General features: G+C 51.7%; 1 protein-coding gene across 1 annotated transcript; it reads right to left on the bottom strand.

The window, feature by feature from the left end:
- Nucleotides 1-202: 202 nt before the first annotated feature.
- LOC130376175 (zinc finger protein 384-like) lies at nt 203-13,920 on the bottom strand. Its single transcript, XM_056583395.1, has 10 exons — nt 13,309-13,920; nt 10,317-10,384; nt 9,309-9,549; nt 8,334-8,485; nt 7,849-7,925; nt 5,180-5,404; nt 3,630-3,797; nt 3,271-3,349; nt 2,557-2,715; nt 203-1,864 (listed from the first exon to the last, which is right to left on the bottom strand). The coding sequence occupies exons 2-10, from the start codon at nt 10,377-10,379 to the stop codon at nt 1,472-1,474; spliced, it is 1,557 nt and encodes a 518-aa protein (XP_056439370.1). The 5' UTR covers nt 10,380-10,384; nt 13,309-13,920; the 3' UTR covers nt 203-1,471.
- Between the last annotated feature and the right edge of the window lie 2,662 nt (nt 13,921-16,582).

The raw sequence follows: 16,582 nt of genomic DNA on the forward strand, positions 1-16,582 counted from the left end.
CCACCGGGGTGTGGCCCCCAAGACCCCCGCCCCCGACGGCGCCCGCCGCCACCAGCGTCAGCACCGGGAGCCGGACCCTCCTGAGGCTGGAGGAGGAGGAGGAGTAGGAGGGGGAGGAGGAGGAGGAGGAGGAGGAGGAGGAGGAGGAGGAGGAGGAGGAGGAGGAGGAGGAGGAGGAGGAGGAGGAGGAGGAGGAGGGGGAACCCTTGGTCCTAATGCCCGGGCCCCGACCGACCGACGCGGAAACACACGGTCCCCGCGACGATCCGGCGGGATCTGTTTGGAGGGGAGGGGCCAACACCTCGGTCCAACACCTCGGTCAGAGCCTGCGCTGTGTTTAGGGGGGGGTGGAGGGTGAGGGGGTGCTACATGCGTCTCCATGGGGATATTTGGTCAAGTTTGGGGTCCTACAGAATGTGAGCCTTTATGTCCGTCCTGGTTGGGGGGGGGGGTGGGGGGGAAACTGTTGGCCAACCGCAAATGGAACGATGTCCGCCATTTTGTGTGGTTTGATTGAACCCAATCGACAACTATGGGATGACTTTGAGACCCGGGGAAACACACGTCCACAACAGAGGTGCGTTCAGAATCGGCGAACATAGCCGAACGTTCGCAGCGAGCGCGTTGACTTTAAACGATACAATTTGAACGATTTTTAGACAACGTTCTAAACGTTTGTTTGAAACTAAACAAACTGTAAACAAACAAATGGCGACAAGAAAGGCAATTGTATTAGCTGCAGCCTCCATGATAATTGACGAGTTTACAGAAGAAGGTCTAGAAGTTGTCGATCTCGTGGAAGGTATAGGCTACTCCAGACAAGGTATTCGGATGATTCAAGAATAGAGGGCTACGTCACCGAATTCGTGCACGCTTACTGCAAAGTCACGTTCAGATCACATTGGAGGATGCACAAGACATCAGTTGAAGTAAGGGTGTAGACAGGCTACATTAAACAACTTATCTTTTGCTTTATGTGTAGGAAAGGAATTAATGTTAATCTTCATCTGGGAGCACATCTCTTGCAGTCCGTGATCCATGTCTGCTTGCGTTCTGACAGTTTGCCTATGTTCGCGAACGTTTGAAGACATCGGCAAGCTTAACAGAACACGTTTCAAATCGTTCGCGAGCGTTCGCCCATGTTGGCGACTTTGAACGCACCTCAGGGAGACATCTGACCTTCGAGACCCGGGGAGACACCGGTCCACAACAGGTAGATATCTGACCCTTCGTTACACTGATTACCGATGGAACAGGTCCGCTTTGAAATGTCAACTAGGGTAGCCATTTTGTGGGGGCCGGCGTCTGGAGGGTGTCCCCTTGGAGTCCGGCCGGGTCCGGTTCAGACTGGAGGCGGGGCGGACCGGGCATGCGGAGGCATGAACCCGGCCCGCCAAGAGGAGGAGGGACACTTCGTCGGCGTGGCGTTACCGTGGGAACGGGGGGGATGTGGAGTGTTGGGGGGGGGCTCCTAGGAGTTCATGTGCTCCACCTGGATGGCGGAGGTGGACACGGTGAGGCACAGGTCCTTGTGGCCCACCGACAGGTCGGCCACGCCCACCGGCTTGTATTGGAGCTCGCCGGACGACAGCGTCTTGTACTGGTGGAGGTCGAAGGGGCACTGCACCGCCCCCCCGGGCTGCTGGGGCGGGAAGCTCACCCCGGGACTCTGGTTCTGGTTCTGGTTCTGCAGCGACACGCCCCTGCCCCCGCCCCCGCCCCCTCTGCCGCGGCCACGCCCCCGGCCGCGCCCCCCGCCGCCGGAGGGCGGGGCGTGGGGCTGGTTGCCCCCGGCGACCCCCCCTCCCCCGGCCGCCAGGGGGTCGGGGTTGTGCTTCCTCATGTGCTTCATCAGGTAGGTCTCCTGGTCGAAGGAGAGAGAGAGAGAGAGTTAAGGTTCGAGTCTGCTGAAGGAAAATACCAATTGTTTAATTGACAGGTGTGTGTGATGGACAGGTGGCCAATTGACGGGTGACTGATGGACGGGTGACTGATGGACGGGTGACTGATGGACAGGTGGCTGATGGACAGGTGGCTGATGACACGTGTGTGATGGACAGGTGTGGATGACAGGTGTGGATGACAGGTGTGTGATGGACAGGTGTGTGATGGACAGGTGACTGATGACAGGTGACTGATGACAGGTGACTGGTGACAGGTGACTGATGGACAGGTGTGTGTTGACAGGTGTGTGTTGGACAGGTGTGTGATGGACAGGTGTGTGATGACAGGTGTGTGAAGACAGGTGTGTGATGGACAGGTGTGTGATGGACAGGTGTGTGATGGACAGGTGTGTGATGACAGGTGTGTGATGACAGGTGTGTGATGACAGGTGTGTGTTGGACAGGTGTGTGATGGACAGGTGTGTGATGACAGGTGTGTGATGACAGGTGTGTGATGACAGGTGTGTGATGACAGGTGTGTGATGACAGGTGTGTGATGACAGGTGTGTGATGACAGGTGTGTGATGACAGGTGTGTGATGGACAGGTGTGTGATGGACAGGTGTGTGATGACAGGTGTGTGATGGACAGGTGTGTTATGGACAGGTACGTACGGAGGTGTAGGAACGGTTGCAGAGGCCGCAGGAGTACAGCTTGGCGTGTTTGACAGTGTGCGTGGACAGGTGCACCTCCAGGCTGGCGGCGTCCGTGTAACCACGGTTACAGTTGTGGCACTTGTAGGGCTTGTCCTTGTTGTGCTGCCGGCGGTGGGACTGCACACAGCCAATAGGAACACACAATTCACCAGCGAATGAGAACACACGGTTCATCGACCAATGAGAGCAAACGATTCACCAGCCAATGAGAGCACACGATTCACCAGCCAATGAGAACACACGATTCATCGACCAATGAGAGCACACAATTCACCAGCCAATGAGAACACACGATTCACCAGCCAATGAGAACACACGATTCACCAGCCAATGAGAACACATGATTCACAAGCTAATGTGTGTGTAGTTGAGTGAGTGAGGGAGTGAGTGTGTATGATGAAGCGAGTGAGCGATTGAGTTAGCGAGCTAGTGTGTGAGTGTGATTGTATCAGAGTGTGAGTGAGTGAGTGAGTGAGTGAGTGAGTGAGTGAGTGAGTGAGTCAGAGTGTGAGTGAGTGAGTGAGTGAGTGAGTGAGTGAGTGAGTGAGTGAGTGAGTGAGTGAGTGAGTGAGTGAGTGAGTCAGAGTGTGAGTGAGTGAGTGAGTGAGTGAGTGAGTGAGTGAGTGAGTGAGTGAGTGAGTGAGTGAGTCAGAGTGTGAGTGAGTGAGTTACCTGTAGGTTAGAGAGCTGGGTAAATGCCTTCTCACAGCCAGGATGGACACACTTATACGGCCGGTCACCTGTGTGGATTCTACACACACACACACACACACAGGTCAGAACAGCAGCCATCTTGGACCACAAGTGTCTTGTTCTCTGGTTTCGTTCCTAGTGTTGTGAAATGAGTCGACTTGAGAAACCCCTTTAAACCTCATTAACACACACACACACACACACACACACACACACACACACACACACACACACACACACACACACACACACACACACACACACACACACACACACACACACACACACACACACACACACACACACACACACACACACACACACACACGTGGCCGTACCGTGTGTGCTGCTGGAGGTGGCTGAGCTGCCTGAAGGCCTTCTGGCAGTAGGAGCAGCTGTAGGGCTTGGCCCCGCTGTGGATGCGGATGTGCTGGGACAGGTAGCCGGAGTTGGAGAAAGACTTGGAGCAGTGGGGGCACTTGTGGGGCTTTACCTCCGTGTGGTTGCTATGACGACGGGAGGGTCGGGACAGGAGAGAGAAAGGGAGAGAGAGAGACTGACGGGCTTCAGTTTCAGCTCACGAGGGTTAGACTTGCTGTCAATGGCTGTGATTACATTTTGAGAGTATGTTCTTTATGCTGCGATCAAAGTACATACACACACTGCAGGCTCAGTCACCCCCATTCTCTCTCTCTCCCCTCCCCCCGGGCAGCCCTGGTTGGAGTGAGTGAGTGAATAAGTGAGTGAGTGAGTGAGTGAGTGAGTGAGCGAGTGAGTGAGCGAGTGAGTGAGTGAGTGAGTGAGTGAGTAATTGCGTGCGTGCTTGGTTGCGTGGGTGCATGCGTGCGTGAGTGATGGGTTTGTGAGTGAGTGAGTGAGTGAGTGAGTGAGTGAGTGAGTGAGTGAGTGAGTGAGTGAGTAAGTGTGTGTATCTGAGCGCTAGACGACCAACATCAGCGCTATAAAAACCAAACCCAACAGAGCAGAGAGTCTGCCTGAGGGGTAGGACTTCTTCCATCAGTTTTATTTAAATTTATTCAAATGATTGATCAAAAATGTTTTGGGCGAAGGTGCTGCAGACGGAGTATACTCAGATTACATGAATGGAGATGTGAGCGGGGTTATCAGCATGTAAACGCCGTACCGGGATTACAGCGAACATAGCGGTACTAAACGCTGCACCCTCGATCTGCTGCAGTTATTACTAGTACTACTGTTTACTGAGGATTGCTGAGCATTCGAATGTTAATCTGCTTTCTACACTATTGACCCTTTTCCACCGACAGTACCAGCTCAACTCACCTCGACTCGGCCCGCCTACTTTTGCGTTTCGATTGCCAAAATGAGGTACCTGGTACCTGGTCATTTTTTAGTCTCACCTCCGTCGAGGTTCCCAGAGGGCTGATCTGATCCTTTTGTGTGACGTAAACAGGCTGCTGGCCACTGATTGGCCAGAGTGACGCCACTGGACGACTAATAATAATAATAATAATACATTTAATTTAGAGGCGCCTTTCAAGACACCCAAGGTCACCTAATGATGAGTGCGACGTCTGAGCCTGACACCTGACATCTTTAAATACTAGCATCAAACCGGAACTGGAACCACACCGGGCCGTGCCACACTAAGTCTAAGCTGTACCGTCCGTGGAGAAGGGGCATTACAAAGGCAGATCAGCTGGGTAGCAAAGGGTCTTTCTGGTGTGGCCTGAAACGGGCCAGTCACCTGCCAGCGCACACACACACACACACACACACACACACACACACACACACACACACACACACACACACACACACACACACACACACACACACACACACACACACACACACACACACACACACACACACACACACACACACACACACACACACGTGGCCGTACCGTGTGTGCTGCTGCAGGTGGCTGAGCTGCCTGAAGGCCTTCTGGCAGTAGGAGCAGCTGTAGGGCTTGGCCCCGCTGTGGATGCGGATGTGCTGGGACAGGTAGCTGGAGTTGGCGAAGGACTTGGAGCAGTGGGGGCACTTGTGGGGCTTGGCCTCCGTGTGCGACTTGGCGTGGATCTGCATGTCCGACTTGCTGAAGAACGTCAGCGCACACATCCGGCACCTGGAGAACAGCACAGGACCCCGCTAGAACCAGGACTCACTGGGGACCGTGGTGGAACCATCACTAGAACCAGGACTCACTGGGACCCTGGTGGAACCATCGCTAGAACCAGGACTCACTGGGACCCTGGTGGAACCATCACTAGAACCAGGACTCACTGGGACCCTGGTGGAACCATCACTAGAACCAGGACTCACTGGGAACGTGGTGGAACCATCACTAGAACCAGGACTCACTGGGAACGTGGTGGAACCATCACTAGAACCAGGACTCACTGGGAACGTGGTGGAACCATCACTAGAACCAGGACTCACTGGGAACGTGGTGGAACCATCACTAGAACCAGGACTCACTGGGAACGTGGTGGAACCATCACTAGAACCAGGACTCACTGGGGACCGTGGTGGAACCATCACTAGAACCAGGACTCACTGGGAACATGGTGGAACCATCACTAGAACCAGGACTCACTGGGACCCTGGTGGAACCATCACTAGAACCAGGACTCACTGGGACCCTGGTGGAACCATCGCTAGAACCAGGACTCACTGGGACCCTGGTGGAACCATCACTAGAACCAGGACTCACTGGGACCCTGGTGGAACCATCACTAGAACCAGGACTCACTGGGAACGTGGTGGAACCATCACTAGAACCAGGACTCACTGGGAACGTGGTGGAACCATCACTAGAACCAGGACTCACTGGGAACGTGGTGGAACCATCACTAGAACCAGGACTCACTGGGAACGTGGTGGAACCATCACTAGAACCAGGACTCACTGGGAACGTGGTGGAACCATCACTAGAACCAGGACTCACTGGGGACCGTGGTGGAACCATCACTAGAACCAGGACTCACTGGGAACATGGTGGAACCATCACTAGAACCAGGACTCACTGGGACCCTGGTGGAACCATCACTAGAACCAGGACTCACTGGGACCCTGGTGGAACCATCGCTAGAACCAGGACTCACTGGGACCCTGGTGGAACCATCGCTAGAACCAGGACTCACTGGGACCCTGGTGGAACCATCACTAGAACCAGGACTCACTGGGACCCTGGTGGAACCATCACTAGAACCAGGACTCACTGGGAACGTGGTGGAACCATCACTAGAACCAGGACTCACTGGGACCCTGGTGGAACCATCACTAGAACCAGGACTCACTGGGACCCTGGTGGAACCATCACTAGAACCAGGACTCACTGGGAACGTGGTGGAACCATCACTAGAACCAGGACTCACTGGGACCCTGGTGGAACCATCACTAGAACCAGGACACACTGGGACCCTGGTGGAACCATCACTAGAACCAGGACTCACTGGGACCCTGGTGGAACCATCACTAGAACCAGGACACACTGGGAACGTGGTGGAACCATCACTAGAACCAGGACTCACTGGGAACGTGGTGGAACCATCACTAGAACCAGGACTCACTGGGGACCGTGGTGGAACCATCACTAGAACCAGGACCCACTGGGGACCGTGGTGGAACCATCACTAGAACCAGGACTCACTCGGACCCTGGTGGAACCATCACTAGAACCAGGACTCACTGGGACCCTGGTGGAACCATCACTAGAACCAGGACACACTGGGAACGTGGTGGAACCATCACTAGAACCAGGACTCACTGGGACCCTGGTGGAACCATCACTAGAACCAGGACTCACTGGGACCCTGGTGGAACCATCACTAGAACCAGGACTCACTGGGAACGTGGTGGAACCATCACTAGAACCAGGACTCACTGGGGACCGTGGTGGAACCATCACTAGAACCAGGACTCACTGGGACCCTGGTGGAACCATCACTAGAACCAGGACAGACTGGGAACCGTGGTGGAACCATCACTAGAACCAGGACTCACTGGGACCCTGGTGGAACCATCACTAGAACCAGGACTCACTGGGACCCTGGTGGAACCATCACTAGAACCAGGACTCACTGGGACCCTGGTGGAACCATCACTAGAACCAGGACTCACTGGGACCCTGGTGGAACCATCACTAGAACCAGGACTCACTGGGACCCTGGTGGAACCATCACTAGAACCAGGACTCACTGGGACCCTGGTGGAACCATCACTAGAACCAGGACTCACTGGGACCCTGGTGGAACCATCACTAGAACCAGGACTCACTGGGACCCTGGTGGAACCATCACTAGAACCAGGACACACTGGGAACGTGGTGGAACCATCACTAGAACCAGGACTCACTGGGGACCGTGGTGGAACCATCACTAGAACCAGGACTCACTGGGGACCGTGGTGGAACCATCACTAGAACCAGGACTCACTGGGACCCTGGTGGAACCATCACTAGAACCAGGACACACTGGGAACGTGGTGGAACCAATACTTTAACTTCACAGAGCTGTTGCTAGGAGGACAAACCCTACCATCGCCATGGAAACCAAGGATGCTCTCTACCTGTAGGACTTGGGGCCATCTTTGTTGACGTGGTCGTCCTCGTCGTTGGAAAGGTCGTAGGGGTCAGCGGTGTGGTGCTGAGAGAGAGAGAGAGAGAGAGAGAGAGAGAGAGAGAGAGAGAGAGAGAGAGAGAGAGAGAGAGAGAGATTAGAGTTGGGCTAAATAAACGAACACAATAAATAACAAAATAATACTAACACTATTAAATGTGTGTATTAATACATTAATACACACATTACAGGTAACATCTTGTTATAATGATGAAAGGTGTGATGTACCTTTTACACAGAAGATAAGGGTTCACAGAGAGGGTTAGACGGAGAGAGAGAGAGGGTTAGACAGAGAGAGAGGGTTAGACAGAGACAGAGAGAGAGAGAGAGAGAGAGAGAGAGAGAGAGAGAGAGAGAGAGAGAGAGAGAGAGAGAGAGACAGAGAGAGCTAACCTGACTCTGTCACATTTATCATCTCGGAGGTCTGTGGGCTACCTGTCCGCCGGCCGCCAGGTGAGCCAGTATCAACGCATCACTTCCTGCTGGGAGGACTCCGCCCACGCCCGCCAGTCTGCCCATCACCTGTTTCCTCTTCCTGCCCCGCTTCCCCGGGGTCGGCATGATGGGGACGATGTCATGCTTCTTATCTGATGATGGGAGAGAGAGGGGGGGGGAAGAGAGAGAGAGAGAGAGAGAGAGAGAGAGAGAGAGAGAGAGAGAGAGAGAGAGAGAGAGAGAGAGAGAGAGAGAGAGAGAGAGAGACAAGAGTACTACAGTTAAGACAGTAGTACAGTAGAGTAGAGACAGTAGAGACAGTCGAGTACAGTAAAGTAGACAGTACAGTAGAGTACAGTAGAGTAGAGACAGCAGAGTAAAGTAGAGTAGAGACAGTACAGTAGAGAGAGTAGAGACAGTAGAGTACAGTAGAGTACAGACAGTAGAGACAGTAGAGTACAGTAGAGTACAGACAGCAGAGTACAGTAGAGTAGAGACAGTACAGTAGAGAGAGTAGAGACAGTAGAGTACAGTAGAGTACACAGTAGAGACAGTAGAGTACAGTAGAGTAGAGACAGTACAGTAGAGACAGTAGAGACAGCAGAGTACAGTAGAGTACAGTAGAGTACAGACAGTAGAGACAGTAGAGTACAGTAGAGTAGACAGTACAGTAGAGACAGTACAGACAGCAGAGTACAGTAGAGTAGAGACAGTACAGTAGAGAGAGTAGAGACAGTAGAGTACAGTAGAGTACAGTAGAGTACAGACAGTAGAGACAGTAGAGACAGTAGAGTACAGTAGAGTACAGACAGTAGAGTAGAGACAGCAGAGTACAGTAGAGACAGTAGAGACAGTAGAGTAGAGACAGTAGAGTAGAGACAGCAGAGTACAGTAGAGACAGTAGAGACAGTAGAGTAGAGACAGTAGAGACAGCAGAGTACAGTAGAGACACAGACGGACGGACGGAGCCCTGACCTGCGGCCATGATGCCGGAGACGGTCCCCTGACCCCCCCCCAGGTTCTGGGTATTGTGGGAGGGCTGGTGGTGGTGCCCCCCCCCGCCTCCCCCCTCCTGCTTGAGGACCACCCTGCCCCCGCCCGGCCCCCCCTCCATGGTGGGGTAGTGGGAGGAGGCGTGGGGGAAGGAGGGGGACGGACCCCCCTTCTCCGGGGCCAGCTGCTCCTTCATCTTGTTGAGGAACATGGCGTTCTCGATCTACCACAGAGAGAGAGGGGGGGAGACGGGGGGGAGAGGGAGGAGGCAGAGAGAGGGGGAGAGGGGGGGTGAGAGGGGGGGGCAGAGATTGAGGAGAGGGAGGAGGCAGAGAGAGGGGGACACGGGGGGGGGGGGGGGGGGAGAGGGGGGGGCAGAGATGGGGGAGAGGGAGGAGAGGGGGGAGGCAGAGAGAGGGGGAGACGGGGGGGGGAGACGGTGGGGGGGAGAGGGGGCAGAGATGGGGGAGTGGGAGGAGAGGGGGGAGGCAGAGAGAGGGGGAGATGGGGGGGGGGAGACACAGGGGAGACGGGAGAGGGGGGGGGCAGAGAGGGGGGAGAGAGAGGGGAGATGGGTGGGGGGCAGAGAGGGGGAGAGAATCGGGGGAGAGATGGGGGACGGGGGGGCAGAGAGGGGGAGATGGGGGAGAGGGGGGGGGCAGAGAAGGACATCAAGGGGGTGAGGGGAAGGGAGGAGGGGAGGCAGGTATGTGGAGGAGAAGTAAACAAGGAGAGAAGGAGAGGAGAGAAGGAGAGAGAGAAGGACAAAGAGAGATGTCACCTCCTCTTCCACGACCACCGACGGACAGACTGTACGGAGCTCTGGTGAGTGATCAGTAGCCATGGGTCTAGCCTCATCAGTAGTCAGTCTCCGCCGTGCACCTTGTAGTGTTGTTGTGTGTCTAGTTGTGGCCGACCGCCCATCACGTCTAGCACAGAAACCAAGCCGACCGCGTGTCGTGTGTTGAGGCAGGGTGAGCGGGGCTGTACCTGTCCTTGCACAGTTGGGACGGGCGACCAGAAGTATGCAGAGTTGAAATGGGAATCGTCCATAATGTCTGGAATCAGAAAGCAACACACTTAGAATGAGGCACTCTCCCTCGTACACACACACACACACAGACACACACACACACAGATACACACACAAACACGCATATACACACACACACACACACACACACAAACAGGGCCAACGACAAACGACCAAGCATAGCGAGGTGTGTGTGGTGGCACGGACCACCTCAACCAGAGGAGGACAGAAGCAGAGAACAGGCCGATGCATCAGTCCTCCAGGGGGTTATTATTATGGGATGCCGCAGCGATGAATGCTCTTCTGTGTGGTCCGAAGTGGACGGTTCATCTCGGTCAGGGGTCTCCAACCTTTTTGAACACGAGTCAGAGCTACCTCAAGGATACAGTCGTACGAAGGGCTACTTTACTTCACAGGCCTTTTCTGCAGGTTAGCCTGGAAGCTAATGTGACAGCTAATGTAATGTCTTTCCACATTGTGCCGCTTCGCAGTCGCAACAGTCTCCCCGCAAATTAGACACACAAACTTTGTCTTTCACAGTAGTAAAAAATAACTCTTCCTACCAAATCATTGTGAAAATTTGAAGTTTTCTTTCTTAACTCCGCAAAGTGTTTTGGTTTATTTTGTGGGTAAACCCAGCAGCTAGCTCCAGATTTAAGTTGTGCTCGTTAACTTGACTCAGCAAAAAGGGGGACGATACTGAACTTTACAAACAAGGTTAGAGTTCGTAAAACATTCGTTTTTTTAAAGTTACATTAAATATTTTCAATGCCATAAAATCAACATCAAGTGTTAGTCTTTTATTTATTCGTGCTCATTTTAGAACGTGACCAGGTGGCCGAGGCGACCAGGTTGGCTCCCCCTGATCCAGGTCCATCTGGGGGGTCCCTCACCTTGGTGACCCGAAGGGGACCGAGTTGATTTAGTCGACACTATTCCCAATCACACCTGATGGGAGTCTGGGTCAACATAGCTCAACTTGAATTGCTAAACTAGAATTGGTTAACCTAGAACACCATTTATGGATTACAATCGCTGCCACCCTTTTTTGTTAGGATTATGAGAGTAGAAATGGTGCTAGCATGATGACATCATCGCTCTCAGCCAACCAACATGGAGGGAAAGCTAACGGAGCTAATGATGTTAACAGAACCAACCATGAAAACAAAGCAAATGCAATGTCTGGTTGTCAGAGCAAGTTGTGATGTACGATTTGAATGTGACGGAATAATAAGGGTTAACTAAATCTCATCATAATGACATGGATATTACCATGGGAACATGTGACCTATCGAGATGGCTAGACCTGAATTCACAACCAGATGCTGTCTGCGTATCCAGCACATGTGTGTCTTGATGGGAAACTATTCCTTGGTCAGGTATTTCAACCTACAGAACTAGCACTAACAAGTTGGGTCCGCTTAGCTCAGGAGGTAGAGGAGGTTGACTGGAAACCGGAAGGTTGCTAGTTCCATCCCCGGCTCCTCCTAGCTGAGTGTCCCTGAGCGAGATGCCTCCCCCTGACTGCTCCTGACGAGCTGGCTGTCGTCCTGAGTGGTTGACTCCGCCGTCAATGTTTGAATGCGTGTGTGAACCATAGTAAGTCGCTTTGGATTTAAAGCGTCTAATAAATTGCCTTAATGTAATTAAGTTCCTGATTTCCCCCCAATGTGAACTTTTTGTGCTGCATTGCAAGAAACACGAATGTGAGCGGACCGGAGGCTAGAGGAGAGGCGTGGTTCAACAGGTATAGCGCATGATGTCAGGAACTCCCATGTTTTTATTGATCGCCATGCGTTTGCATCTCACTAGCTGTGGTGGGGGGGGGGATGTTCATGTGCATCAGAGAGAAGAATGGAAGCACATTCATTAGTTAGTGCTGCGTCGGACAGACTCGTGCACGCGGCCATAGTGCACACACACACACACACACACACACACACACACACACACACACACACACACACACACACACACACACACACACACACACACACACACACACACACACACACACACACACACACACACACACAATCCGGCGGGGCTCGAGCGCCGACAACATGCAGTCCATCACACCGAGCTAGAGCGGTGAAACATGGAGCAGAGCAGATAAATAGTACACGGTTGGTTCTCGGGAAACGCCTCCTACATAGCAGTCGGACCACCAGCAGCTAGGAAGCATAACAGGATACCAACGAGCCTCAGTGTGCGGCTTTGAGTGTGACACCGCGTCCTCCGCCCGCCGGACGCTGTTTACACATGTCCGATCCCAATTGAGACGTCTAATTGAGACGAGCGGCACGGACTCGCGCTCCGCATGCACCGTAAACAAGTCGGGCTGTCCGCGTCGGCTCCGGTCGCTGTACGTGTCATCCTAACGTTTACTGAGCATTGAGCATCTTAACATATATTGAGGCCTCCGTATATGTTAACATGACACGAGTCCCTGCAGTGGGCCACTTCCACCCCATGCACCGATTCGGAACCGAGTACATGGAGGCCAAATGACCTGCATTCCGCCTCCATGTATGTGGAGATGAAGCGGGTGACAGGGACCAGGGGTGACAGGGTCCAGGGGTGACGCGGACCGCTGGGCTTGTTTACGGTGCGCCCCCCGCGTGGCAGGGAACGGGAGACGAGACTCTCCCCCGTTAACGTTCACGAGCTTTTGTTCGAGGACTCCCGAGGCCCGCCGCCGTGGGTTCGCCTCGTCAACGGAACCGCTTCCCGGTGCCTTCGCTACCGGTTGTTATTACCCCCTCGCCGTGATAATAAAAAAAAGATGAGGTGGAAAAAAAAAAAAAACGACTTGGGTGTAAAAAAAAAAAAAACGATGAGCGGGTGAGGGAAGAAAAAAAAGAAGCGTCGACGGCTTCGCATGCAGACTTCCGGCGGTACGAATAGCGCTCACAAAAGCGTGTAAATCGGTAAGTAGTTGTTTGTTACCGGTAGAGTCGAGTCCCCGGTGCCCCCGGTGCCTCCTCCGGACGGGACGGTGGGGAAACTTTGTCCAAATCCGCCCCCAGAAACCCCCCAAAAAGGCCTTTTTTCCTCCGTTTTCCCCCCCTCTCCGGTGGGTCTGCTCGGGTCCTCCGCCGGAGCCTTCCGGTGGGTTAATATCCGGTGTGTTAGGGGTTCTGTTCGGGGTAAAAACACTAATAAATTATATAACATGATATTAATGTATGCTGGGTGGTTGTTTTGGGTTATAGTGAGTTATAATGCTGTGTGAATGCTACAGGGTTACGTCTATGTTGAACCACTGCTGTCAGCTTGGCCAGCTGATATGACTGAACTTACCAGCCTATTTAGTTAGGCATTATCAAATGCAACTTGAAGTGAATTCAGATAGCCTACAATTGATCGGGGCACAGGTTGGAGTTAGGGTATCTTCCTGAAGGATGCCTATATGCCGATATTTGGGATTGAACCAGCATCCTCGGTGATATCTTATAATACCTTATTGACTGGGTGTCAAAGCCCTTACCACTAGGCTATGGTGAACCCGTATCAAAGCTGAAATGAATACCATATTTTCATTTAGGCGGCTCCTTTCTTCTTAATATTTTAATTTAAGTTTTTGTTTGATTTGTTAGCCTACGTTAAGTTGTTGATTTGAATAAATAGCACGCATACATAAAAATGAATATGTGTGTTATAGCTAGGGTAAAGGACACAGAGCGAATCAAGTTTAATAAGTATAATTGTTATAAGTAGTTTACAACAATCCATTATTGTTTCCATCTCACCAATCAACACACACACACACACACACACACACACACACACACACACACACACACACACACACACACACACACACACACACACACACACACACACACACGTTGTTAATATGTTGACAAAGCAGTTTATTCCGTTTAAATGCAGCTACACTTGACACTCCTCATTTATTAATAATACTTTATATATGAACACATTTCTTGGTGCACACAGCAGCATGTAAGGAACACTGAGAGGTCACCATCGATTGGTCATCCCTCATAAATTCAAACCAAACAAACAGTGTTGTTAAAGAGGGTCATGTGACTGATCTACAATAGCTACACATTGTGAGTATATTGTTAACTTTTTGGTGTAATACCCAACATATGGCATTTGATTTGGACAGGCAAATACATATTAATTACAAAATATTACCTAAAAGTAATAAGGTTAGGATTGATTTCCAACGGTGCGGTATTCTGATATTCAGTTCTGCTACACTTATAATATATTACTCTATTTTTCATCACATGCTTGAATAAATAGATCAAGGCTTATTATTTGGACGCAGCCTAGCGTCTCACTACACGGCAGTGAACAGAATTTTGGCAAACAACAGAATAACACACATGTGGGCTCAATCAATAGGTTTCTGTGAAGGATCACCCCTCATTCAATCTCAGCGTTGATCCCCTCTGGACCCATGGGAGGGAAGTGACCATTCGAGAGCATGTATCACAGACCCATACAGGGGCTAACCCTAACCCTAACCCTAACCCTAACCCAGCAGCACCACCTGAACAGGGACACATGACCCATGGCGATCCAGAGAGTAGAGGTCGACTGATCATCAAGTCGAGGAACACAGGTACGTGATGACGAAATACACTTTCATAAATAATAACAATAAATAATCAGTTTCACCATTGTCACTGATGCAAATGTAACAACTTCAATGTTCGCTGACAGTTGTACCGTCACAGATATCATTAATGAGTGGAGGCAAAAGATATTCAGATGTAAATATGAAGGGATATTTGAGTACTTCTAACATTTGAAGGTGACACGATTTCACGTCTAAAACAACGACTTTAGAATTGTTGTATACTGCGAAGTCACATCCCCATCATACAAACACAACCAGGTCATAAGTTAAAAAATTAGAATCTTTACAAAAAACGGCATAAAAACCGAATCAATGGCAGCGAAGATAGCATGATATTAACGGACCGATTACTGCTCGAGGAATCAATTACAATAAGTAAAATAATGTAAACACACAAGCCCATTGAACTGAATACTGCATCGCGTGGCTTCAGCCCGCTGGTTCCTTGCACATGATCCCACAAACACAGGCGAGAGACAGAGGACATAGAACGTCCAATACAACCTACTGAAGGTGGACTATGTGTTAGCATTACTCCCAAGCTAAGGTTGAGGTAAAAATGAGTTAAGAAATAGTTAAGACTAAAGCTGCGCTAGAGCCAAGATCGAGTTAAGTTGTAGTTAAATAAGAGCTTAAAGATGAGGTTAAGTTCTACGAGATAGGCTAGAGCTAAGATGCACTTGCGGTTTGGCAGCAGGTCGGCAGTTACGGCAGTAATGGAGGAGAGTCAAACACACCACATGGAGAAGAACCACCGGTGAGGGATACATGATCGCTTTTGGGGGACGTGTTGGTAATGTCAAAGTCTGTCCAAGATGCCACTACAACAAGTTTCATTACGCAACAAAGACCCATACATATTGATTAAAATAATTGATCAGGGAAAATGTAGAGTTTCGGGGGTTTAAGACAAAATCTTTAAAGATTTAAATCGTACTGTAAACAGCATGACGTTTTTTATCCAATATTTCTAATGATATGGCACATGAACGGAAAGACGTGGGAGTGACATCAGAACATGAGACAGGGACATCACGACATGGAAAGTGACGTCACAACCCGAGAGAGTGACATCACAACCCAGGACGGAGACGTGACAACACAGGGCAATGACGTCGCAACGCAGGGCAGTGACGTCGCAAACCAAGGCACTACCCAAAGTAGCCCACGGTTACCCAAAGTAGCCCACGGTTACCCAAAGTAGCCCACGGTTACCCAAAGTAGCCCACGGTTACCCAAAGTAGCCCACGGTTACCCAAAGTAGCCCACGGTTACCCACAGTAGCCCACGGTTACCCACAGTAGCCCACGGTTACCCAAAGTAGCCCACGGTTACCCAAAGTAGCCCACGGTTACCCAAAGTAGCCCACGGTTACCCAAAGTAGCCCACGGTTACCCAAAGTAGCCCACGGTTACCCACAGTAGCCCACGGTTACACACAGTAGCCCACGGTTACCCACAGTAGCCCACGGTTACACACAGTAGCGAGAGTACGAGAGCCCTGGCCAATGGGGGACAAGACAGATGCAGGGTAGGGGTGTGGTGAAGCTTTAACACACGGGGAGGGGGGGGGGGGGGGGGAGGGTCTGACGGGTACACAGGGGGGGGG

This window comes from Gadus chalcogrammus, chromosome 22 (genome assembly GCF_026213295.1).
Source record: "Gadus chalcogrammus isolate NIFS_2021 chromosome 22, NIFS_Gcha_1.0, whole genome shotgun sequence".
NCBI classification, from domain to species: Eukaryota; Metazoa; Chordata; class Actinopteri; order Gadiformes; family Gadidae; genus Gadus; species Gadus chalcogrammus.

What these genes read in the sequence shown, in the direction of transcription:
- LOC130376175 (XM_056583395.1), bottom strand. Translation starts at nt 10,379, where the DNA reads ATGGACGATTCCCATTTCAACTCTGCATACTTCTGGTCGCCCGTCCCA. An exon ending in CCCAGCTCTCTAACCTACAG is followed by an intron (nt 2,716 to 3,270) that starts GTAACTCACTCA and finishes GGCTGTGTGCAG; the next exon opens with TCCCACCGCCGGCAGCACAA. An exon ending in GCAACCGTTCCTACACCTCC is followed by an intron (nt 1,865 to 2,556) that starts GTACGTACCTGT and finishes TCCTTCGACCAG; the next exon opens with GAGACCTACCTGATGAAGCA.